The 27,344-nt window shown below is 40.1% G+C and overlaps 1 protein-coding gene across 1 annotated transcript in view; it reads left to right on the forward strand.

Annotated features, from left to right (window-relative positions):
• Positions 1-27,344, forward strand: part of AOX1 (aldehyde oxidase 1) — a 71,859-nt gene that overhangs the window by 3,102 nt on the left and 41,413 nt on the right. Inside the window, exons 2-16 of the mRNA XM_070800168.1 lie at positions 3,845-3,902; positions 6,069-6,165; positions 7,902-8,010; positions 9,629-9,755; positions 12,250-12,311; positions 13,459-13,548; positions 14,158-14,238; positions 14,797-14,941; positions 15,644-15,736; positions 16,812-16,963; positions 17,168-17,261; positions 18,924-19,033; positions 21,246-21,430; positions 22,784-22,946; positions 25,094-25,186. Of these exons, the coding sequence (XP_070656269.1) occupies positions 3,845-3,902; positions 6,069-6,165; positions 7,902-8,010; positions 9,629-9,755; positions 12,250-12,311; positions 13,459-13,548; positions 14,158-14,238; positions 14,797-14,941; positions 15,644-15,736; positions 16,812-16,963; positions 17,168-17,261; positions 18,924-19,033; positions 21,246-21,430; positions 22,784-22,946; positions 25,094-25,186 (1,659 nt within the window). The remainder of the gene's footprint in view (positions 1-3,844; positions 3,903-6,068; positions 6,166-7,901; positions 8,011-9,628; positions 9,756-12,249; positions 12,312-13,458; positions 13,549-14,157; positions 14,239-14,796; positions 14,942-15,643; positions 15,737-16,811; positions 16,964-17,167; positions 17,262-18,923; positions 19,034-21,245; positions 21,431-22,783; positions 22,947-25,093; positions 25,187-27,344) is intronic.

Consider the following 27,344-nt stretch of genomic DNA (forward strand, 5'->3'; position numbering starts at 1 on the left):
GGTGGGCTATAGTCTGTGGGGTCCCAAAGAGTCAGACACTACTGAGTGACTAACACTTTCACTTTTCATTCCCAAGTCACCAAAATGTGTCATTGGGCAGGGGCTTAGGCCGAATATGTTGATCAGAGACCTAGTTGCAGAGAGATTTCTGAAATCTTCACCTGTAGCCTCCAGAGTAGATAACCCAGTTCACTCACCTGGAGTTGAAGGAGGAAGAGCCCATGAATAAATTATGCCCTAGATGCCACATCACAACGTATCTCAGGAACTGGAACAAGTTGTTCTATGAGGCAGTGAGGTGTAGAGATCGAAGATATGGGCTTTGGAACTAGTTAGGCATGGATTTGAATCCTGTACTCTCTGCTCTGACACTCAGCAGTTTTGTGGCCTCGAGCAAATGTCCTCACTGGTCGTCCCCTCCAACCTCTTTCCCAATTCCAAGGCTATGATATCCCACAATATACACCATTTCTGCCCATTTTCCTCCTCTTGGCTTTCCTTATGTTCTGTTCTTTTCCCTTTTCTCTCTCCTCCTGATCTCCTTTTTCCTTCCTCTTTCTGCCTCTGTCTTGTATCTGGCAAGGCGCCCCCTTCACAAGTCATGAGCCCTGCACAGAGGAAGGCCATTTCTCAACTTTGTGTAATGTGAACTTGACATCTCCCAAAGGGCCAGCGGAGATACACAGGGACACATGCTCACCTTGTAACATGCAAGGTTTTGCTGAGACAAGAACCTGCAATGACCCTGACTTGAGAGCTGGTATCAGCTCTCCCAACCAGAGTCAGTAAGGAAAACTCCTTTCCTCATTGCCTCCCACTCCCCAGCCACCATCAGAATCCTGACCTCCCTGTTTCACTCCAAGACCTGCCAAGACAGGGTGCATGCCAGATCCCTGCCCCACTTGCCTCCTCCAAATGTACCAATCACCAAATCAAGAAAAATAAACACATTTCAAGTCAGTAGTCCTTTAAGCCAGACTCCAATCTCTTGAGACATCTCTTGGAACAAATACCCAAACAAGCAAAATCTGCTTTTCCATTAATTCCGCATGAAAACACAAATATCTCTCAAGCCTAAAATGCTCTTCCTTGTTACACAGATCCTATCTCTCCCTTAAAATTGGGCCTCTGTGGATTCACCATCATATGTATGAATTAAGATTAGTTTCAGCTGAAAATAACTCAAACTCAAAACTAAGTAGTTCAGATAAGGTACAAGTCATTTTTACTTTTACATAAAGGATAACTGGAGAGAGACATTGCATTCTGGGCTGGTTCAGAAGCTTCATAGTGCCATCTAAGATCCAAGTTTCTTCTTTTTTCCCTGTTGCCATTAATGTGTTGCCTTAGGGTCTAAAGTAGCTGCTGGCATTCTAACCATTTCATCTTTATTCCAGGCATGAGGAAGAAAGAAAGCCTGCTAGGAGAGACAACTAAAAGTTTCTGCCACCATTATTGGCTCTTCTCCATTTTATTATGTCCCAGCCTGTGAGATATCATCCCTCCCTCCTTAATGTCCTCATAGCAAATTATACATATCAAGTTATTCATTTAAATTAATTAACATGTGTTACATCCTTATCATATACCCCCAGCACCTAGTTCAGTGTTAGACATGAAGAATAGTGGATGGTGATTTCTCTCAGGATCAAGAGAGGCTGATGCATACACAAATAATTGTGATGTAGGGTAACAGGTTCTGTGAAAGATGTGTGGACACTGACCATGGGAGCACAGAGGAGGATGGTTGCTTGGAGCAGAGAGTGGAAGGCAAATATTAGATGCTTGCACAGCCCACAGGAGAGAACATCTGAGCAGGGCTTCAAATGGCATCCAAGATTCTTACAAGTAGAGAAGAGAGGAAGGACTTTCAGGGCAGTGGGAATCCTATAAGCAAAAGATAAAAGTCCCTGCGCTACTAGGTCCAGCCACTTCTGGTAACAGTACATGTGACCAGAGTTCAAGGTACATGGGTTGAGTGGCAGATGATGGAAAGTTTATCAAAGAAGTCTTATAGCTATGGGAAAGAGTTTGAATTTCTTCTCCTATTCCAGAAGCTGGTAGAAATTCACCTACTCAGTGTATTTCTTAAACATGCACGTTTTCTGGTTCTCTCTCCTGGAAATCCTGATCTGATAAAGGTTTCAATTTAGCAAGCACCCTGAATGATTCAGGAATTCCCAGCACAGCAGCGTGGCGGCCAGGAGTCAATGTTGGATTTAGGCAGACACAGAAGATGAGCAGATTTGGATTTTAGAGAAGTCATTCTGGTAGTGGTATAGAGGGTGGCATCCTGGGTGCCAAGAATGCGGACAGACCTGTTAGGCAGCTGTTATCATTGTTGGCTGGAGGTAATAAGAGTGGATTTCAGGGAGTGACAGGAGAAGTGAAGGGTGTTTAGAGAATTGTTCTGGAAGTGTAAATGGCCAGGACTTGGTGATGCTGATTGTGGTGGATTGAAGGAAGGGAAACATAGAACATAGCACAGGCTTTTTAAGCTTGGCTGACCTAGGAGATGGTGAATCTATTAAACAAGTTCAGGAAAAGTAGGGAAGAGGTAAGTTTGGGAAATAAAATGTAGAATTCCATCTGAGGGCCAATTAAGTTGGGGATACCTGAGGGCACTTCACAGTTTTCTTGTATTGCAGTATGTGTACACACACACACACACACACAAATCATTTCATCCATATTATATTGCAGTTTCCTCTAGGGTACAGATCCAACCTTGGTAATTGGCACCTGCCTCACCTTGCCCAGTGAGCTTCTCTGGTGGCTCAGATGGTAAAGCGTCTGCCTGCAATGCAGGAGACCCGGGTTTGATCCCTGGGTTGGAAAGATCTCCTGGAGAAGGAAATGGCAACCCACTCCAGTATTTTTGCCTGGAGAATCCCACGGATGGAGGAGCATGGTAGGCTACAGTCCATGGGGTCGCAAAAAGTCAGACACAACTGAGCTTCACTTCACTTCACTTCACTTTGCCCAGCCTATGGCCACTTAGAATTGAGGGTTAGGATGCATCTATAGAATAAGCATATGTACCCTCTTCACCTACTCTCCAGTAGGGAAAATTGGTATAACATGGGTGAAGGATGAGCTCTAGTTCTGAAATTGTGAAGAAAACCATGCTTCTATTTATGAATTTAAAAGAAATCCAAGTTTGCAGTTAAGAAAGGGAAAACATGATCACTTTGGAAAACATAACCAATCATGACATTTCAATCATGCCATCCATTAGATGCTGCTGTTTTAACTGCCATGCTGCTAGACTGCCCGCACCGACTTGCTCCTTAAGTGTGTCTTTGCTTGCACATATTTGTATCAATTGGCATATGCATTTTATCTTCTCTTTTGTCTCTTAGATTTGGGAGGAATGGATGGTTATGACCTCTTTCTGGAAACTGTAATTCTTTGAATATGATAAACAAACAAGTCTTTAAAAAAGAAAAAACCTGTATCGACTTCTCAGAGGTCCAGAAGACCTCCCCTACCTCTCTGTCTGCTATTTTCAGTTCTGCTGTTATCTTTTCCCTCACTTGCTTCAGACTTTGTAGAAGTTGGAGAGAAGTCACTAGTGTTTTGTTACTAGAAACAACCACTGCCTTAGAGAACAGTGATAGTTCAGGACCACGAACAGTAGCAACGTAGTGGTGGGGCTCAAGATTTAGACTATACACTTAAGAGAGATGACTTGTATATCACGGGTGTTCCACAAACATTATGTCAAGTTGAGAACATAAGAGTTAGTTAATATGAATCTTCATGAAGTTAGCATGAGCTACCCATGTAAATATTCTAACTCTCCTAACTTTGTGTGTTAATCTCTTATTTTCTTTTGGTACAGGTGACAGAAAAAAATGTTGATCCTGAAACAATGCTATTGCCATATCTGAGGAAAAAGCGTATCCTTTGCTTTGAGTTGTGTATGTGTGTGTGTGTCTATCTGTGTATAACCCCGATATCTTCATCAAGTGATATTGTAAGTATCTTTTTAGAGCCGCACTGAGTCATATCCCCTACTTTGAGAAAGTCCTACACCTGAGTTTTGTAGACACTGCACAGTTGCGCTTATCAGAGAATCAAGTTCTTTCTGATCTCTGTTTTGGCATTAAATATATTGGGTAAAATGGAGAATAGCAATAGGAATTAAAGCAACAGATGCTGACATAGCTTTATTTAGCATCCATTAGAATTAAGAGTCACAATATTGCTCTTCTAACTTCAAGGACTAATCATCATGCCCATTAGAAAAAGAGAGCACAGAAATCTCCCAAAATGGAAGTGAAAGAACGATGGAGAAATTAAACCTGAAAATGTTACCTTGAAAAAACTTCCTAAGTAAATAATCTAAGGAATGGATTCTTATTCTGCTGTTCATGAACTCCAGTGGGCTTCCAGCAGTCTGTGGACCCCACTACATTGTATGCAAACTTGTGAGACAATGGGAATTTGTACATTTTTCCCCAGAGAAAGTGAAATTCCCCAAACAGCACAAAACTCAAACAAAAACATAATAACAATTTTCTGGAAGTCATTCAAGGTTTTTGGGCATAAAAGTAATGAATACTAGTTTCCTGGTTATCCATGGGACCAGTGTAATGTTTAAGATTTGTTTCATTTGTGAGTGACAGAAAATCCCAAAAGCAGTAAATAAGGTAGAAGTTTATTTCTTTCTCACTGTGTTATTTCAGGGTCTCTGGGAAGCAGACACCAAAAAATTAGATTATATATGCAAGAGTTTTATTAGGAAAAATGCCTGAGTGAAATAGAGGGGCAGTCAGAGAAGATTTAGACATGGAACAAAGAGAGAGAAGGCTGAGTGGAGGAGTCTCAGACTGCATATAATCCAAGGCAGATTCATCAAAGCCACTGAGGGTGGTTGACAAGGACTCCCACACATCTCCATAGCTCAGTGGGAAGCAGCCCATGGGAGTCATGACCTTGATGAAAAGTGGGGTGATGGATGTCAAAGTGCAGCAGCTGGGTCTCTTGGTCAGTTTTCCTCTATGTTGGAGGAAGTCTCTATGTTGAGGCACATTCTCATGGCTATGATACTTACATAAAGGAATCCTGAAGGTAGGTCAATCCAGGCTAACAAAACAATGTCACAGCATTATCAGGGGCTAAGGTCTTTCTGTCTTGCTACTTCACCCTCCTCAGCATGAAGCTTTCTCCTCATGGTCATAGACGACTAACTGAGGTCCAGCCGTCATATCTGAATTCCAGCACAAAGGAAGAAGTCAGGGATGAGGGAGGGGCAACCCTCTCCCTTTGAGGGTATTTCCTTCCTGGCAGTTATACAGAGCATTATGCCTCTATCTCTGTGGTCAGCATTGTTAATGACCCCACCAAGCATCAGAAGAGGATGGGGAAATGTACCTTTTTTATTCCAGGCAACCACACGTGTAGCTCAAAATTTAGCATTTCTATTACCAAGAAAGAATAAGAGAAAAGATATGGGGAAACAACTAGCAGTTTCTGCCATGGAGAAACAGAGAAATATAGCAAATGTGGATGACATGACACAAATATTCTAAGAATTAATTACACTCTGACATTTTACTCTGTATGTCATCAAAGACACACATAAGGAAAGAACAGATATGCGAGGTACTCATACCTACAAATCCTCAGGGCCACTGATATGTCTAGACTCTTCCTTCTTTTAAGTTTGGCCCTCTTTTTGGCAATCTGAGGTCCAGTTGTTTTAAAGAGGAGGAAACTAGACGTAACACACAGGTGGGGGACTTTCCTGCCAGTCCAGTGGCTAAGACTCCACGCTTCCACTGCAGAGGGCACAGGCTCAGTCCCTGGTGGGGGAACTGAGATCCATGTGCCCTGTAGTCAGAAAAAAAAAAAAAAAAAAAAAATCACATACACACAAATGAAAATCAAGGATTTATAAGATTATAAATAATAGCAGCTAAGATATACATATGTCATTTGATTAGTAAGTATCGAACTGAAGTGTACATTTAAGAATGTTTGATGATGTTGTCTCCTAAGGTCAGAGCTGTTTTACAAAGAAAATTATGAAAGACACATTATCTTTAACTATGCTTTTCCAGTCCGACTCACAGGAACTAAATATGGCTGTGGAGGGGGAGGCTGTGGTGCCTGCACAGTGATGATATCACGATATAACCCCATTACCAAGAAGATAAGGTACCTTGCTGCATAGTCCACATATGGTTGAATTTTTGTAGCTTTCAACTTTGTTGTTTTCCTTCCTTTGGTAAATATTCATTGAGCACCTGCTGTGGCAGGAACTGTGGTAGACACTGGGAATGCAATGATGGGCATCAAACCATTCAGGTTCCAGCAAAAACGTTGCTTTCTCAGCCCTCCCTGATCACCTCCCCCATACCCATGCCCCATCTCACCTCTGCAGCTCCCTGCTCCCTTATTAATGTATTCATGGTACTTCTCATCGTGTGTGTGCTGTGGGTATGTATTGTCCAAGTACATATGTATTCTCCATCATCCCTCAGTGAGAAGATATACTCTATTTGGCAGGGATTTTAATCTGTCTTGTCCACTAATCAATCCCACTGCCTGGTCACTCTGCCTAGCATACAGTAGGCACTCAATGTTTACATTTATTTATAAGTGAATAATATCCTTCTAAGGTCTTCCCTGTAGCTCAAACTTCGGTAAAGAATCTGCCTGCAATGCAGGAGACCTAGTTTCGATCCCTGGGTCAGGAAGATCCTCTGGAGAAGGGAATGGGAATACACTCCAGTATTCTTGCCTGGAGAATCCCGTGGACAGAGGAGCCTGGTGGGCTACAGTCCATGGGGTCGCAAAGAGTGGGACATGACTGAGTGACTAACACTGCCACTACTAATATCCTTCCAGTCTTTCTTTTGTGTATATATTTATGGAAGCATACTGCATGTACAGTTTAGAAACTTCCGTTGCTACACTTCTTATGAATATCTTTTCAAAATAATAAATATAATTTTAATGGCTGTATATGTGCTATCATATATATCACCATCACCAAAAGGTGCTGACTTAGATTATTGTTTGGTTTTCACTATTATAAAGGAGTGGATCAGTGAGCACTCATATGTCTATATATATTTATATTTATGTTTGTGATGATTTCTTGATGATAAATCCATAGAGGTGAAATTGGAGGGTAAAAGGATGAGTGCATCTTTAAATTTTTATGGCTTCCAACAAGATTCTTCTCAGAACAGTTCTATCAATTTACATCCTTTTCAGCAGTCTATGAATTCCATTTTCCCAAACCTTTGCATTCTTAGCGCATTACAATTTTTAAAAATCTTTGTCATTTTCTTTGATAAAAATGGTTTCTCATTGCTTAATTTGAAACTCTCTTGTTATTGAGGTTGAACCTTTGTTTCACATATTTGTTGGCCATCTGTAATTTTGTTTGGTAAAATGAGAACATTTTAGGAGTCCTTTTGACTTAGATATTTTCTAGCAGTACATTTGTGGGACTGAGGAGTTCTGTGTTCCACTCTCTGTTTCTTCTTCTGAGGCAAAATATCAAATTAACTTTATTGCCCAAGCAACCCCTGGCCTGGCATCTGCTTGGAAGACGGAATATGCTCCAGGTGATTGTCACATGTGACTAGAGAAACGAATGTCAGCCCCTCTGTCAACAGAAAAAAAAAAAAAAAAGAAAAAAACAGTTAGTGGAAACTATTCTGGAGTTAGAATTGGAGGCCTAATTTGAATCCCATGTGACACTCCAGCTGTGATCCTGAGCAACTCACTCTGACCCTCAGAGTCTTCTTCTACAAAATGGCCATGAGCTAAGGGCAAAATGTCTATGCAAAACTTGGAATATCTTATAAAACCTGCCATATTGGAGGTGCTGCTTTCCCACTAGATACAATGTCGTTTGTGCTTCTCTTTTTCATGTGAAGACATTATCCAGCCAACGCCTGTCTGACGCCCATCTGTTCTCTGTATGGGGCTGCCGTCACCACAGTAGAAGGCATAGGAAGCACCAAGACCAGGATTCATCCTGTTCAGGTGAGAGAGGGCCTCTTCTTCATAGGGTTTCTGTGCTTTGAAAATCATTAATCACACGATGAGTTTCTAAAATTAACACAGTAGAGCAGTGGGCCCTGCTGCCTGGGCATAGTCCACAGATGACACAAAGCGGGGGCAGAAGTGAAACTTGGGACATGTGACTGACTTGTTAGAAAAATACTTTTTAAGACTAGAGAACTCTTTCCTAAGGAAAAAAAAAAAACTTGACATCACTGGGTTGTTTTCTATATTCTAATTAAATGAGACCTATCCATTTTATATCTTCCAAACTTATGTAGAAAAGAGAGCCATCTATGTATTGGGGGATAAAATCTTGTTATTTTTTTTCTATAAAGGGAAGTGTAACATGATTTTAAAATTGAATGAAAATCTCAGCTACCAAAAAGATTTGTTGAATTTAGTTTATTTGTAAGCTATGTAATGGTAGCTGTCAATGAATTGTAAGGCTTTTCTCCTCAGGAGGCTCCTTGTTAGAACTTTGCCTGAAGTGAAAGGACACCTCAGATGCCTGACTCTTTCAGTTATTTATATGCTGCCCAGAAAGATGCTGTTGCTACTTGTCTTTGTCTATATGAGTACCACTTAAGAGGAGAGGAGAGGGGAAAGATAGTCACAGAGCAGAAAATGGACAAGCTTCATATTCTTCAGGCAATCTTGGCTTCAGTTTACTTGGCTTCGGTTTATTTTCCATGAAACCTTGTTACCTAGAGGGAGCAGATTCTGCCTGAATATGCTTGTGAGACTTGGCATGTTCGGAGGCATGAAAACACTCTGTCATTTAGTACCTGCTGCCCGGTTCCTGGCAGCAAGGTAGCCAAACAACGGCTTCCAAAATGGGCTTGAACCATTGAAGTTAGATTCGAAAGAGAACAGGCTGGGGTGGGAGGCAGGGAGATTTGGAAGAAAAATCAAGGCAATCTTTCCTTCTTGATTGTTGTTTGGATTAATGATGGCACTTTGTAAACAAATTCCTGCATGCTAAATAATTAGGGCTATATGCTCAGTCACTCGGTCGTGTCTGACTCTTTGCAACCCCATGGACTGTAGCCCGCCATCCTTTTCTCTCCATGGGATTATCCCGGCAAGAATACTGGAGTGGGTTGCCATTCCCTTCTCCAGTTAGGGCTTTACTGGGCAGATAAAGGCACTCGGGAAATACTGGAGGTTTTTTCAACTTGAAGATGATTGAGTTCATTTATCTGAAGGACTTCCTTTATCTCAGAAATTCCCCTTCTGGACTACAGGTTGAAATACTCAGGAATCTTTTAAAAATATGTGTCGTTGACCCAGCCCCAGAGATTCTGTCAGATAGTTTGAGGTGCTGCTTGGACCTTGGAGATTTTAAAGCTTTCCCCTGCAATTCTGAAGGCTGAGAACGTTTAAATGAAGCTTAAAAAGCTGGTGAGAATCAGTCATCATGGCTACCCCAGTCCAAGAAAGGGAGAGATACTAAGGCTGAGAAGGATTTTCTGGGGCCTCTTCTCCAACTTTAATGTGCCTGTGAACCACCCAGGGATCTTGTTTGAATGCAGGTTCTGATTCAGTAGGTCCGGGGTCGGGCCCAGGGTTCTGCGTTTGAATGTTTCTGTGCCCGCAGGAGAGGATTGCCAAGTGTCACGGCACGCAGTGTGGCTTCTGCACCCCCGGGATGGTGATGTCCCTGTACACGCTGCTGAGGAACCATCCGGAGCCCACCCTGACTCAGCTAAATGATGCTCTTGGTGGTAGGTTGTATGTGTGTGTGCTTTAATTTCTGGTTTCTAAATGATGATGCTGATAATAGCTATTAAACACTAACCAAGTGCCACACACTGCATTAAATGCTGTATAAACAGAACTTCATTTACTCTTTATGATAACTTTATAAGGTAGGCACTATTATTATCTCCCATTTCATAGATGGAGAAACTGAGGTTTAGAGAGTAATTTACTAAAAATTATACCACCAATAAGTGGAGGAGTTTGTTTGTTCAAATCAGGTTTCAGACAAGACCCACATACTGCACTTGGCTGACACATTTCTCAAGTCTCTTAATCTATAAGGGTCTCCTCCTTGTTTATGGTTTGCTTATTTTATTTTATTTTTTTATTTATTTTTTTTTTCAGTTGAAATTTTCTTTTAATTAAAGACCCAAGGGACAAGAAGCTCCTTTGTGTTACAGTATATAACATATGGCTCTTATACAGAGTAAAACAGACACCAGGGAGTCGAGTGTTTATACCAGCGCTAGACTTCCTGTAGCAGGCAAATAGTGAGGCAGGATTCCCTTTACTGGCATGGAGATTGTAATATATCTTTACATGCAATAAGTTCTTTGGTAGACTTAATCATTTGGTGGAATTACAGAATTTGCAAAGGAAAGTAGCAGTAAAATATTTCATGTAAAATTATAATAATTACAACACCAGTTTATTCATTTACCCTCCAAGGAATTCAGTTATCTCCAGTTCTCTCCTACTGGGGTGGGTGCTCTCAGGACGGTATTATTAGAGGGCTCCTAATGAATGCAACATGAAATCAAAGAAACTGACATCTTCTGGTGATACTTATTTCAAAGAACTGCCTTTATATGGAGCTAGTTTATCAAATTCAGGAACTCAGTGTGTATGTGTGGACCTGGTGCTGGGTCTTGGAGGAGTCTTCATTATCAAGATTCTGAACAATTCAGGGAAGCCTGGCGTACACAGTCCATGGGGTCGAGAAGAGTCAGACACGACTGAACAACTGAACTGACTGAACAATTCTAAAGAATAAGAGCCTTCCAAATGCTATTTCAGGTGATATCCTCCATGGCTCTTTGTCTCCTGTCTCCCAGGGACTTTATTTCTTCACTGTATTACATGGGCCTAAAGTTCATGTGCTCAATTCCTCTGCTGAAGTGTTCCAGGAAGACAGGACTAAACAGAAGTAAAAAGGGGAGATGGTGCATAAGACACAAACTGGACTTATTTGGCCTTTGGTCTTTGGCCTTATTAGGTCTTATGCATTTGATCTCATGGCCATTTATGATGTGAACAAGTGACAAGAAGTTCTCAAGTTTTAGGGTGCTTGAGACTTACACGGGAATTTGTTAAGAATGAAGATTCCTGGGATCCAGCCCCAGAGAGGTTGCTTCAGTGGCTTTGTTTTTTGAATGGATGCCAGATTTAGGGGTTGGAGGAGAACATGGGAAATGGACCACTGTAGAGAAACGCTGGCCTAATGTTTTATTGCAAATAAATTGTGTACCCATTGCTTCTAAAGCTTAAAAATTGCCTTTGCTTCTATACAATACCTTTGACCTTTCTAGCAACTGAAGCTTAGTTCTCTCTCTCTTTTTTAATATCAAAATTTAGGTTTTTTATGTTGTCTTTTACTGATATTGAAAACCAAAATTTTTAATTGAAGTACAGTCGATTTACAATATTGTGTTAGTTTCGGGTGTACAGCATAGTAATTGAGTATTTTTGCAGACTATATTCTCTCATAGGTTATTATAAGAAAATGGATAAAATTCCTTATGTTATACTGTAAGTCTTTATTGCATCTGTATTTTATATATTATTGTTTGTCTTTGTTAATCCCATACTTGTAATTTATCCCTCCCACTTCCCTCTCCCTATTGTAATCACAAGTTTGTTTTCTATGTCCGTGAGTCTGTTTCTGCTTTGTCGATACATTCCTTTGTATTATTTTCAATTATTCCACATATAAGTTATATTGTATAGTGTTTGTCTTTGATTTATTTCACTAAGCATATTATTCTCTGGGTCCGTCCACATTGCTACAAATGGCAGTATTTCATTCTTTTTATGACTCAGTAATATTCCAACACACACACGCACACACCACATCTTCTTTTTAACACCACATCTTCTTAATCTAATTATCTGTTGATGACCATTTGGGATGTGAAAATTAACTCCCAAATATTGCTGTAGACCAAGAGTTTTTGGCTTGAAATCATTGTGTTCTTTGAACAGCTATCACAACCAGAGTATATAATAACTGCAGAGAGAAAATACAAATATTTGAATTGTTAGACCCTGCCACAAGACTATCAGCCAAATATCCCAAGTTGTTGACAAAAATAAAAAATTTGACTTTGTGAATTTGGTGGACCAAAATGTCAAACAGCACTTCTTTCTTGGGTGGGGTCCTTATTTCCATCAGTCTCTTGGCCAACTGTGCCTGTCTCTAGATTCCTTGATTAACAATACTGGGTTTTTCCCCTTCAGGTAACCTGTGTCGTTGCACTGGATACAGGCCCATAATCAATGCATGCAAGACTTTCTGTAAAGTGAGTAGAAAGGAACACATTATTAAGTATATTTTTTCCCTGGTTAAATAAAATGGTAGGGGGTAGCAGATGTGATTGGAGAAGGAAATGGCAACCCACTCCAGGGTTCTTGCCTGGAGAATCCCAGGGACGGGGGAGCCTGGTGGGCTGCCGTCTATGGGGTCGCACAGAGTCGGACACGACAGAAGTGACTTAGTAGCAGCAGCAGCAGCAGATGTGATTAGAAGAATAGCGCATTGTTACTAATGCAGAAAGACTTCTTATCTCAAGGTCTGTAATTGCTGTTTGTTACTTGATCTTGGGCAGGGCGCCTGCCCTGGTTCATTGAACTTGCCCTGGTAACCACATGATAAGCACCTGAGCACTTTGACATTGGCCATTGTTCATTGGTCACTGTTCATTGTTCTGAGGGGTCTTCCCTGACCTGTTTGTCTGGGTCAGGTACCCTATCCTGGTGCTCCTGTAGCCCTCTGAGCACACCCTACAGCAGCCTTGTCATATGTTGGTGTAATTGCCCATTTACTCTTTCGTCTTTTCACCAGGAGGTGGTCTGCTTGGTGCTTCACCAGTGTGTCAGTTGAGTAGGCACTTCAACGCTTGTTGAATGAACAGATGAATAAACAGCATTGAAATGAGGCACATAAGATTAGCTTTTGGAATTTAAATGATGAAATAGTGCATCATAAGAACAGAATGATAATAATAATAATACTTGTTATTATTAATAAAATATTTTACCAACAAATAAATTATTAATACCAAGGTATTGATAAATTGCTAATAATAAATTATTTGTTGTTAATAAAATATTAAATCAACCATTGTTGTTATGTGCCAGATTTTGTTATAAGATCTTTACAGCATGGTGGCTATAGTAATAATACTGTGTTGTGTACCTGAAAGTTGTGAAGAAAATAGACACATACACACACACACAAATTTTAGCTATGTGAGGTGATGGATGTGTTAATTAACCTGGTTGTGATTCTCATTGAACAAAGTATACTTATAATGTAACGTCAAATAGTCACATTGTACACTTTAAATATATATAATTTTATTTGTTAATTATAGCTCAATAAAGCTGAAAAAATATTTAGTAGAATCAACAATAAATTCTTGGTTATTTGTTTTTCTCACCCACTAGACTTCTGGCTGCTGTCAAAGTAAAGAAAATGGGGTTTGCTGTTTGGATCAAGGAATAAATGGATTACCAGAATTTGAGGAAGGAAATGAGGTCAGTGAAACGTACATTTTTAAGATTTTCCCAGGACATCAGTAGAGACCAGCTTACTTTTAGGAAGAAAAATGGCTGTGCAAGCTTTTGAGGCGTGTCAGCACGTCCTCTCCTCCATTCACACTCCATCATCCATCTTAACAACTTCATCCCTCACTCCAGACGTTACTCTCAGTCACTTACCACTGTCTGTAGGAGGGAAAACACATTGATCTCTTAGTGTCTCTCAGTCAAAAAAAAATGTGCTTCAAGTCTTTTCTCTAGTGGGGATGTTAGGGAAAATGGAGGGTCAGGGAGTGCTAAGAGAGGTGGCAGGGCGTTCAGGGGAATGTTCTGGTTCTCGGTTGTGTCTGGCCTGCTGCCTCCTCTGCTTCCCCCAGACCCCAAGGAGCAGGTGCAGGGCTGGGGGCCCACCGGCAGCTGCACTCAGTCCCTAGCAGCCTGGTCTGTGTGAGAGCCCTTGGCTTAGAGCCCAGGTACCATGGCTGGTCAGCGGGCTTTTCTGTCTGTCTGTTCTGTGTCTATCTTCATCTGACCTCATTCCACAAAGGATTTAAAGCACGGAGAACTGCCTAATGACAATAACTTCTGGTACTTTCTCTTTTTAAGACAAGTCTGAAACTCTTCTCAGAAGAGGAGTTTCTGCCATTGGATCCAACTCAAGAGCTGATATTTCCTCCCGAGCTAATGGTAAGTAAGGCAAAGTTGAACTCATGCCAGAGGAATTCATGGTGAAATGTGAAGAAGGATATTTGCTATGGATCCTCTTGAAAGTTGATTGGCAAGTAGGTAATATCCATCTGCCATTCTCAGTCCAGTCTAAAGAGTGTGGGACCGAGGGAGGAACACTTGCTTGTAATAATCAGCCCATAGTATCTATTACAAAATGCCCTGAAATGACATCACAGCATCTGGAGGTTTAGACATGTTTTCTTCTTCCAGTTTTGGGGAGTTTTGTTCTTCCATCAAGTGTTTTGATGAAATTAAATATGCAAAGTATTTTTAAACTTTGAAATAGATTCTTTTAAGATATAAAAGAACCAACAGGAGATATAGTCTCCAGAAGGAGTAAAATATTGTCACATTTTTGTCCCATACTCTGATTTCTAGTAAACACTACTTTTAGGTCACTGTTATTTTATTTTTTAAAGAGATCTCTCTTTCCTTTCCTTGTTCCTATAAAGACAGCAGAAGCAGGTGGAAATGTTATCATGAGATGATCTTGAATCTTTATTGCTTTTTCAATAGACAATGGCTGAGAAAAAAACACAGAAGACCAGGATTTTTGGTAGTGATAGAATGACCTGGATTTCCCCAGTGACCCTGAAGGAACTTCTAGAAGCCAAAGTCAAGTATCCCCAGGCCCCTGTTGTCATGGGGAACACCTCTGTGGGTACGTAGAAACCAGGGACTTCCTAGAATAAAACTGAGCAAAAGGGCTTCAGGGAGCAAAACCTCATATATGCATGTTCTTGGGAAAAACAGTCTGAAATAACATTTTAAATCATCTGTGCTTGACTTCCCTTGAGGATTGCTCAAGAGACTTTCACAACTTCCATTACATAAGTGAGTTCCTGTCACTCTAACCGGAGCAGTACACAGAGTTGAACCCCAGAGTCGTGCTCTGTAATAACTCAGCACAGCTGTCCTGTCTTTCCATGTGGAGTCTAATCTGGGGCTGGGGTTTGCAATTACTGTTTCCTCTCTTAGTGGTGTCTCAATGGATATAGTAGGTTTTCTTAAATTGCAGTGGCAGGATCTTTCTGTTGTGTCCATTGTAAACTCAGTTTGACTACCTGCTTCTTGGAGGAGTCTCCCAGAATTCTTCCCAAGGAGAATTCTGAATATGCCCCAAGAGGACTTAGATGTGTCAGCCAAGTTTTAATGCTGAAAAGTCCAGATGGCTCCACAAGTTTAGTGAAATTCTGTCTGTCCTTTTTCTGTGTGTGTGATTTAGCAATGAACAGAGCTATAATAGAAAGATATGTCATTTTTATATGTTCTAAGGACATCAGTTTTAATCACAATTTCAAAAATTAAAAGGCAGTTAGGCCCCCCTTCATCCTAGTTTGCTATTTTTTTTTCTAATCCTCAGGCCCTGACATGAAATTTAAAGGCATCTTTCACCCAGTTATAATTTCTCCTGATAGAATTGAAGAACTGAGTGTTGTAAACTATACAGATAACGGTGAGTCCCCAGGGTCCCTACTTTCTTAGTTAAAATGCATTAATCAGTTTATTTGCTTTGCTCAGTAGACACGCAGAAGAAATCATTCATAATTATAATATACAGAGAGATTCCCTTGTAAGGTGATCACATCCTGGAGGAGGCTCAGGGAAGAATCCTCCATGATTAGAGGAGATACTGTCTGAATAGTTAGATTTTCACTGAAGAACTTTTATGTCTGCCATTCAGGGAACTGTAACAATTATTCAGTGAAGGGTACCATGCCAAGTGCTGGATAAACAATAAAGATGAGAGTCTTTGCTCTCCAGAAGCACAGTAGATAACCAAAGCAAGTTTATGTATTATGCAGCTTCCAAACTGGCTTTTCCATTTCAATAAAGGAAACTGATGTAATGACAATGATGAGAGGCAATGAAATGTGAGTTTGAAGTCTGGCTCTGGAGTCCAGTTCCTGACTGTCATATATTAACTGAAAGACCTTAGTCAAGATACCTAACTGAACCTCAGTTTGTATGGGGCTATTACTATTTCAAAGCTTTGTTAGAATTCAAGAAGATTCTGTAAAGTATTCAGCATAGTGCTTGACACAGTGAGTGTTCAAAAAATTTAGCCTCCATCACCTCCACCACTATCACCCCCTCTGTCACCAACACCATCACCTCCTTCATCACCACCATTACAACCACTGTTAACTCCTCCTTTGTGTGTGTTCAGTGGATCAGTGGTATCCCACTGTTTGCGACCTGTCAGACTGTAGCCCACCAGGCTCCTCTATCCACGGGATTTTCTGGGCAAGAATACTGGAGTAGGTTGCCATTTCCTCTTGCAAGGGATCTTCCCAACCCAGGGATCAAACTAGCATCTTCTTCCTTGGCAGATGGATTCTTTACCACTGCACCACTTGGGAAGCCCACCTCCATTACCAAGCACTATTCCTGCCATCACCACCATGACCACCAGTAGCAGGGCAACATGTATCCAGCATAAAGATCCCATATCTGCAGTCTAAAATCTAATGGGCATTTCCAGGTCAGCAGTGATCACATTGCGTTCTCTGCAAATGATTTCATTTCAGGGCTGACCTTAGGTGCCGCTGTCAGCCTCGCTGAGGTGAAAGACATCCTGGCTAATGTGACCCGGAAACTCCCTGAGGAGAAGACACAGATGTACCATGCTCTCCTGAAACATTTGGAAACTCTGGCTGGGCCCCAGATCAGGAATATGGCTGTATGTATTTGATGACAGTAATAGCTAGCGTGTGCCCCTTGAATGACCATTCCTATCAAATCGTGACATTTTCATTCTTTGAGAACAGACAAAAAGAATAGTTTTCCAAAGCTTTGATTCTTGTAATAAGCTTGATTCTTATTTTACCACTTGTGTCTTCATAATTTCACAACTGGAGTGAAAATAACCCATTATTTTAAAAAGTCTTTAGGGGGCCACATAGTGAGCAGGCATCCAGATTCAGATCTGAACCCTCTCCTGGCTGTGGGCAACTGTACCCTCAACCTGCTGTCAAAAGGTAAGTGACCCCTCCTTCCTGGGGCTTATTAAATCCTGTTCCTCCTCTCCTTTTGCCTCTCCAGGGTTATAGGAAGTCCAGTTTTGACAATTAGCATTCTTTCTAGTATTAATAATTCCACCTCCCTTTTCAGATGCTTGGAAAGTTAGTCAGTCTGGTCCTAATTGTGCATGCACCTAGCGTCTTCATCTCCTTCCTTTTGAAGACTTCTGGTAGATATTCTCCTATGCTGGCTGCCTGACCAGTGTTGGTTATTGTCCTGCTGTAATCTGAAGAGTGAAGAGAACTCTAGGCTCATACTTGAGCTGTCATTCATGGAAGCCTGCAAGTCTTTTTCATTGAACAGTGGTTGAGCTTCATCCTATACTTTTTTGAGTTTTGTTTTTGAAAACCAAGTCTAAGATTTTTTCATTTATTTCTTTTATTTCAATTTATTCAAAAATTATTAGAAAGATTCAATTGGTCCTCTATAAATCTGTATTTTTTTAATTTAAAAATACGTACTAACTTTCTCTTACCTGCATTGTTAAATGCCAACTCTTCATAGCATCTAAACCACAAAATTGTCTTAATGAAGATGTACGTTCTGTCCTAGGTTCATCAGTCCATATTTCTCAATTCCACATAAATGCATTAATATATGAAACTTGTTTTTCTCTTCTGACTTACTTTTTACCTCACTACAGTTGACTCAAGTTTGTTCCTTTTTATGGCTGAGTAATATTCCGTTATATAGATGTACCACAACTTCTTTATCCATTCATCTGTCAATGGACGTATATACACTATCATGTGTAAAATAGTTAGTGGGAAGTTGCTAAATAACACAGGGAGACCAGCCTGGTGCTCTGTGAGGACCTAAAGGGATAGGATTGGGGGAGGGGAGGGAGGCTCAGGAGGAAAGGGATATGTATATAATCATGACTGATTCATGTTGTTGTACGGCAGAAACCAAAACAAAATTTTCCACCAATTAAAAAATAAAGTTCTAAAAAAGATGTATATTCAGTTATCAACTTAAGTAACATCCTTTAAAAAAATCATTCATGGAGAATTAGGTTTTGTGATATAAATATAAACATCAAAAGATTCTTAGTTTTTATCCCAAAGTCCTATTTCATTATACCTTTAAATAGTTCCTCCCTCCAATATATTGATTAAAGAACAGAAATTCTTTAGGTGCTGAGAAAAGATAGAAACAATTAAGACTACATCTCACTAGTGTAAAAATTCATTAAAGGCAATTTATTCACTATTGTACTGAGTAGAGTTCTTGATTATACACAATAAATGTTTGTTGAATGACTTGATTAGAATATCAAAAGATATTAATATCTTCTTTCTTCTCACAAATCTCAAAATGAATCGTATGGTTCAGGAAGTGAACCTAAGGTCCATCTCTGCCTGACCTCTGGGCTACTCACCTAGATATTTTTATTTATAATCAAGAAAAAAGGCAAAATAAAAATAAAAAAGATGGGCCCTAGATGGGATGAAGCACTGCAGGACACCATTACATGGTGAAAGATTTTTTTAAACATAGGAAGAGCACTTCTTTTCCTGATCAGTTTCCTGTACTTGGTAGAATTATTTCCCAAATTTTGGGAATTTGATTCTTTAATAAAGAACAGATGCCAAGGAAAGTGTTCTTTCTTTCCACAGAAGGAAGACGACAGATTCCTTTAAATGAGCAGTTTCTCAGAAAGTGCCCAAGTGCCGATCTTAAGCCTGAAGAAATCTTGATCTCAGTGAACATCCCCTATTCAAGGAAGGTGAGACTGTCCTTTCAATTTCTTCATTTTACCTGCGAGCCTACAGCTTGTTAATTCCAACCTATAAGAGAGTTTAAAAAAAGGTGTTGAGTGGAGTAGTGGAGAATATGAGGATCTGCGAATATTTTTCACTTGTATTAAGTACTCTCCATCATTCCTAGAATCATGAGACCTTTGACTCTGCTTTTCTCTCCATCCTTCTCTCTCTCTCCCTCCCTACCTCCCCTTGTTGAAACCAAGCTCTAAAGTTACCTTCCTACAGATTTTTAAAAATTCTTTGTACTGTGAGGCTTTGTCACAAGTAAAACTGGAAACTATACCTCTACTTATACCTTGAGGTTTTGAAGAAGCTATAAATTTACAATAGAACTTAGTGGTAGGAAGAAGGGCTTTGGAGTCAGACTCAAGAATGAATCCTAGTTCAGACCTACTGAATCAGTCTGAGCCTTGGATTCTCACCTGTAAATGGGAATGATCGAGCCTGCCTTGGAAAGTGTATGATTTTGCTAGCTAGGGCTGCAAAGAACCACAGCCTCAGTGGCTTAACTACCCTCTCACTTCTGGAGGCCAGAAGTCTGATATCAAGGTGTTGGCAGTGTTGATTTTCTCTGAAGCTTCTCTCCTTGGCTAGTAGATAACTATCTTCTCTCTGTGTCTCCACATGGTTTTCCCTCTGTGTCTGTGTCCAAATTTCCTCTTCTTATGAGGACACCACTGTGTTAGATTATTGCCCACCTCAATTATCTCATTTTTAACTTAATTGCCTCTTTAAAGACCCTAACTCCTAATACAGTCACATCCTGAGGTACTACTGGGAACTAAGACTTCAAGATGTCACTTTTGAGAGGGCACGGTTCAGCTCAAGAGAGTGTGGTGAGGACCCGGTGTGGCAGTGCATTCCAACTGCCTAGTGTATAGTTGTCACTCAGTGCGTTTCTACAAGTGCCACTTCACTTTTGCTTTTTTTTTTAATTTTTATTTTATTTAACTTTACAATAATTTATTGGTTTTGCCATATATCAAAATGAATCTGCCACAGGTGTACATGTGTTCCCCATCCTGAACCCTCCTCCCTCCTCCCTCCCCATACCATCCCTCTGGGTCGTCCCAGTGCACCAGCCCCGAGCATCCAGTATCGTGCATCGAACCTGGACTGGCAACTCGTTTCATATATGATATTATACATATTTCAATGCCATTCTCCCAAATCATCCCACCCTCTCCCTCTCCCACAGAGTCCAAAAGACTGTTCTATACATCAGTGTCTCTTTTGCTGTCTCGTATACAGGGTTATTGTTACCATCTTTCTAAATTCCATATATATGCGTTAGTATACTGTATTGGTGTTTTTCTTTCTGGTTACTTCACTCTGTATAATAGGCTCCAGTTTCATCCACCTCATTAGAACTGATTCAAATGTATTCTTTTTAATGGCTGAGTAATACTCCATTGTGTATATGAACCACAGCTTTCTTATCCATTCATGTGCTGATGGACATCTAGGTTGCTTCCTTGTCCTGGCTATTATAAACAGTGCTGCAATGAACATTGGGGTACATGTGTCTCTTTCCCTTCTGGTTTCCTCAGTGTGTATGCCCAGCAGTGGGACTGCTGGATCATAAGGCAGTTCTATTTCCAGTTTTTTAAGGAATCTCCACACTGTTCTCCATAGTGGCTGTACTAGTTTGCATTCCCACCAACAGTGTAAGAGGGTTCCCTTTTCTCCACACCCTCTCCAGCATTTATTGCTTGTAGACTTTTGGATCGCAGCCATTATGACTGGCATGAAATGGTACCTCATAGTGGTTTTGATTTGCATTTCTCTGATAATGAGTGATGCTGAGCATCTTTTCATGTGTTTGTTAGCCATCTGTATGTCTTCTTTGGAGAAATGTCTATTTAGTTCTTTGGCCCATTTTTTGATTGGGTCATTTATTTTTCTGGAATTGAGCTGTAGGAGTTGCTTGTATATTTTTGAGATTAGTTGTTTGTCTGTTGCTTCATTTGCTATTATTTTCTCCCATTCTGAAGGCTGTCTTTTCACCTTGCTTGTAGTTTCCTTTGTTGTGCAGAAGCTTTTAAGGTTAATCAGGTCCCATTTGTTTATTTTTGCTTTTCTTTCCAATATTCTGGGAGGTGGGTCATAGAGGATCCTGCTGTGATGTATGTCGGAGAGGGTTTTGCCCACGTTCTCCATCACTTTTGCTTTTAGTGGGAGTTTGTGTCAGCCTTCCGACAAGCCCAGCGGCAACAGAATGCGCTTGCAATAGTTAATTCGGGAATGAGAGTGTGTTTTGGAAAAGGAGATGGCATCATCAGAGAGTTATCCATTGCATACGGAGGCGTTGGTCCAACCACCATCCTTGCAAATAATTCCTGCCAGAAACTCATTGGAAGGTATGGAATCACGTCCTGAGATTCCAGGGAACCAAGTGGCTCTTTCCATGGTGACATGTAATTACAAGAAGAAAAATACTTACCACCTTTCTGTTTAATGACTTGGAATTCTAACAGGATTTCGTGATTATTTCCATGTGTCTTAGTGAATCCTGAAGTGGGCACCATATAGTGTGAGTGTGAGTGTGAGTGTGTGTGTGTGTGTGTGTGTGTGTGTGTGTGTGTGTACCCATCTCCCAACAGTATTGATATAGAGACACAGTAAACAAAATGAGTAAATCTGCATTCTTTATTGTGAGAGAATAATTTATCATTATGAAAGATTCATTATGGGAGTTTGTTTTTCAATAACTTGCTAAGTGTATTGCATACCTGGCTGTTTATTTCTACAGGTAATAATTTGACTATAGATACAGCCATTATTTCTTAAGCCTTCACTAGGTATTGATTACCATTTCAGAAGTAATAAACTAATGGTTAAAACCATGATCTTGATCAAGCCACACTGCTTGGGTTAGAATCTCATTTCAACTCCTATAAATTATGTGATCTCAGTCAGCTTACTTAATCTTACAGTACCACAGTTTCCTTATCTGTCAAAGGGGAATAATCATATGTCATGCCTCATAGGGCATTTGAGAGGATTAAGTGGTTGAATACATTGTTGTTGTTCAGTACCTCTGACTCCAGGACCCCATGGACTGCAGCACACCAGGCTTCCCTGTCCAGTCCTTCACTCTCTCCAGATATGAATACATATATATGAATACATGTCTCCCAGAATCAATACACGTAAGGTGCCTAAGTAAGTAAGTGTTAGTCACTCAGTCATGTCTGACTCTTTGTGACTCCACGGAGTGTATAGGCTTCTATGTTGATTGAATTCTCCAGGCAAGGATACTGGAGTAAGTTGCCATTCCTGTCTCTAGGGGATCTTCCCAACCGAGGCATTGAACCCAAGTCTTCTGTATTGCAGGCAGACTCTTTACAGACTGAGCCAGCAGTAAGCCCCATAAAACAGATTAAAACAACCTAGCATGCAGTCAACATTCTAGTGATATAAAGGGCAGTTACTCCTGGGTTGAGGACTTAACACAAGTTGTCATTTCTTTCTCATGACCATTGCATGAGGTAAATTCTATCATGATTGCACTTTTACAGGTGATGAAGTGGTGTGCCCAGGTCAGACACCCTGAGAATGGTGGACTGTGATTTGAACTTGGATTGCCTGACTCTGGAGCTTGTACTCTTTTTTTTTTTTTCATTTAACTGTCACTCTTTGTCTTACCTGTTAGCTGAGCTTGTGGGGTAGTGAGTCCTGTTGGGCTAGGAATCCTCTTTTGAACCTCACAGGCCCTGGAATGAAGAGATGCTGGATGCAGCTTGCAGGCTGATTCTGGATGAAGTCTCCCTCCCAGGCTCAGCCCCAGGTGGGAGGGTGGAGTTCAAGAGGACCCTCATTGTCAGCTTCCTGTTCAAGTTCTACCTGGAAGTGTCACAGATTTTGAAGGGGATGGTAAGTGGAACTGACCACATGTTCACTTTCCCAGGCCTGGGGGCCTCTGAGAATGCCCAAAGCAGAAAAGGCAACAACCCCTGCCAAAAAGCTATCGAATAGAGTAGAAAAGACAACCCACATCAGAAACTCACGGGCTTGCAGGGCATATGGCAGGCCATCTGTTGATGGGGTGTGTGCTTGGGGAAAAATTGCAAGTCAAGCACAGAGTTGTGTGGGATCTGATTTAGCACCACTCACTTATTTTTCTGACCTGTTGTGTGTCTCGATGGTGTTCAGAGAACTTGTTACTGGTTTGAACATATTTTCCCTCAGAAAAGCATTTTGGCTTTCTTGTCTGGGTTCAACTTTGTTTCTCTCACTTGTAAGATGGTGATGGAAGCCTCTCCATAAGGTTACTGAGAAATGGATTATCATAGGAAAAGGCTTCCTATGGTCCCTAATACTTCAGAGAACCATGGTGAAGACTGCCTAATAATCATAGTAGTAATCATCCGGGCATTCTTGCATCTGGTCTCCCTTATGACAAACAATTAAAGTTTACAAGACTGTTGACTAGGAAGGACACAACAAAAAAATATTTATTTCAGAATAAATTTGCTATACCCAAAGGGAACTTGAACCATGTTGATCACATTAATCCTAAACAAGCCCAGCTAACAGGTAAGACAAAGAGTGACAGTTTAATGAAAGATAAGATCACTGTGCTTTTCCTTGAAATTATTAGCATTGTTCATGGCTTCTGATCTAGTTTGGTCTGGTGGCAAGACCAAACTAGATCAGAAGCCACGAACAATCCTCATGTGGTATAGAAATTAGTATGTATGATAAAAAAATAAGTATGTGTGATCATAAAAAAGTATGATCACTTTAAATTAAAGACATGGAGTTCTCTCTTATCATTGCTTCTGCAGGTATCTTCTCATTATACATGAGTAGAACAAAAAACCAGAACAGTCATATCAAAGTTTTCAGAATAGAAGCTTGAAATCATATATAAGTGACTTATTGTCACCAGGTTATCCAAAGAGAGAAAATAAAGCCAACTCCTTCAATTAATAGTAAACTAATATAATTTATTGGATGAATCAAATGATATAAATTACAACTTCCATCTTATAGTCTTTTACCTTCAATTCAATTTCCTCTGTTAATATTGCTCTACTATTCAAAATAATAGGCTTTGTTTGCTTTAATTTTCTCTTAAAAATTTTATATTGTAAAAAATATCCATTAGGTGGTACAGATGAACTTACTTGCAAAACAGAAATGGAGATACACAAACTTATGGGTACAGAGAGGGGAAGGGAAAGTGGGATGAATTGGGAGATGGGGATTGACATATACCCACTACTATGTATAAAATGGATAACTAATGAGAACCCACTGTATAGCATAGAAAACGCTACTCAGTGCTCTGTGATGACCTGTAAGGGAAGGAAAACCAAAAAAGACGAGATTTCTGAATATGCATAGATGATTCACTTTGCTGTACAATAGAAACTAACACAACATTATAAAGAAGTATACTCCCAAAAAATTAATTTAAAAAATAAAAGAAAAAAGAACCATTAGGTGCACTGTTTAAAATTGTGTGTAAGGATCAAATGACCCAGGTTTACTCAACTCTAGGAAGTGTTCCTCCTAGGGCCCTAGAATGCTTCCTGCTGGGAGACTGTGGCAGAGAGGCAGCCCCAGCATCTTCCCTCCTTCCTGGTTGCCCAGGGGATACAGAACAGAGTTTGATACTCATTAGCAATGGTGCACCTTTGCTCTGACCTTTTCCTGGTTTAAATCCTCTCTTCCTTTCCAATTATTTACTTAGCTTCTACCTTCCTATTTTATTGGTTTGTAAGTCCTCAAATCACTTAGGAAGGCACGTGAAAGAATCCTAAGAAACATAAAGATATTGGGAGTCAGTGATCTACTGTACTCACTTAGCTCTTCATAAAACATTGTCCTATGAATGGATCTTCCAAAGGTGTGTCCTGGAGGTCAGGGAGAACCCTGCTTGTACTTCCAGGATTCTGAATTAGGCAAGTACTTAAAAAAGATTAAACTTCACAACAGAGCTAAGAACCATGCTAGCCTCTCTCCCAAGACCATTCTGGCATATTTTAAATATCTACAATGGTTCTACTTTTCAGGACCCTGTTCACTATCCTGGCCTTGCAAGCAAGAATGAGAGTGCTTTAGAAGATCTTCATTCCAGACATTACTGGAGTACATTAAAGTACCAGGTTAGTGACTTTTTTTTTTCTTTTTTTTTTAAATTCAAAAGACCCAGGCTAAAACTTCTTCACGTGGACATCCCACTTACCTCTCAGTGATTCTCATGACTTTTTAGCCTGAACTCCCCTTCTGGTGAAACTACAGCCTACTTAGTGTTGATTAAAACTTCAAAATCAGTGAAGTATTGTGATTAATAATTAAGCTAGCAATGGTTATTTTTTTTAATGTCTGTTTTGAACTCGAAGAGTTCAAATGTGTTTTTGTTCTGTGGTTTTGTACCACTGGTATGAACAAGCTGCCTAGTCTGCCACATGCCCTTGCCCCTGGCGCTGTATCAGGGCCATGGGCTGCTTTGATTTTATTCACAGAGCCCTTGGAGGCTGATGAAAATGCAGTAATGCTTTTCGAACGAGCTTCTGGTTTATTTTGTTTGAATGTGGTGATACTTTGTTCTCCCAGTCTCCCTTCTCCAAGTGTTTTCTCTGTGAATTAGAGTTTTAGAGCTGAATCAAGCATAAGTTCTAAGAGTTAATTTCAGGCTCTCCTAATGAATGCTTTTAGAACAGAATTTCTCATAACCTTCAAATGGAATTTTCAGCTACAATGTCATAAGAGTATTGCCTGAAGTCATCCTATTGGTCAGCTATTCTTTACCTATTGGTAAAGAAACTTTACCTTGAGGGTTTTATTAAGTGAAGAACATGAAAAGACTTTTAAAAGATTCTTTTTAAATAGATTCAGTTCACTGGGTCTATCATTGGACTTAGTTATAAAACTTTGCAGTATGTTGTAATGAACAATGAAGTTGATGTATACCTCTTCAGTTTTTAGGTTCAATATGTTCAAAAGTCAAATACACCAAACTCCATTGAAAGTGTTGAAAGTGATCATTTTGAAAGTCAAAAATAGCTTCCCTTTTCCCAGTGTAAAATACAGTTACTGCAATGTTTGGCTTATAAATACCTTAACATTGCCTTGACCATGGAATAAACTTCAACAACCACAGGAAAAACAACAAATGAATGGGCTTTTAAATCATTCAGAGAAAAGTGATAATCTTCACGTAGCTTGTTATTATAGATTGCAAGACCAAGTTTTGGAAGTAGTGTATTTCTCACACAGATGTTTTGATTTTGTTTTTGTTTTTTCTAGGTTTTCACACATACAAATACCCACTTTGCTAGAGAAACTTCAGCACTCATGACCAGCATTTTTTTTTCTCCAAATCAGAGATCACCTGTTAGAGGTGACAGTGTTCTTTGCTCCATGGTGTCTTTAGCTGTATAACAAGCACAAGCAAGTAATCAAATACATACTCTTTCATTAGTAGAGTCATTACAACTGGCTTTAAAAAAACTGTTACATCTTAACCAATTTCATATTTATATAATATGGTCATATTGCCTGAATATGTAAAATGTTCTCTCATTTTCCCCCTTCCTCTACATTTGTGACCTACTAGAGTCGGATATGACTGAGCGTCTTCACTTTCACTTTTCACTTTCATGCATTGGAGAAGGAAATGGCAACCCACTCCAGTGTTCTTGCCTGGAGAATCCCAGGGATGGGGGAGCCTCGTGGGCTGCCGTCTATGGGGTTGCACACGAGTCGGACACGACTGAAGTGACTTAGCAGCCACCTTTAGTTAATGGTACTTAGGCCAAGTTCTAAATTATTTTTATTCATAATCTTCTGCTTTTCAGTTTATATAAAGTCAGGATGAACCCACACACACACACAAAAGCTCAGCTAATACTAATTTTTTGTGCCTTGTAGTAACTACGAAATTGAAGTTTACATTTAAGTGAAACAAATATGGACTTTAAAACAATAAATGTTAATCAGTAAAAGTATATTTTGCTGTAAAACAGTACATTTTATATGAAATAGGAATAAGTTCAGAGCATCCAGGGCTTCCCATTCTAGGGCACTAGTGGAAAAGAATCCACCTGCCAATGAAGGAGACTCAGGAAATGTGAGTTTCAATCCCTGGGTAGGGAAGATCCCCTGGAGAAGGGAATAGCAACCCACTCCAGGATTCTTGCCTGGAAAATCCCATGGACAGAAGAGCTTGGAGGGCTACCATCCCTGGGGTCACAAAGAGTCAGACAAGACTGAGCACACACACACCACTCTAGGTGATAGCGAACATCTCATTTATTGTCA

The sequence above is a fragment of the Bos indicus genome, chromosome 2, assembly GCF_029378745.1.
Source record: "Bos indicus isolate NIAB-ARS_2022 breed Sahiwal x Tharparkar chromosome 2, NIAB-ARS_B.indTharparkar_mat_pri_1.0, whole genome shotgun sequence".
Lineage (NCBI taxonomy): Eukaryota > Metazoa > Chordata > Mammalia > Artiodactyla > Bovidae > Bos > Bos indicus.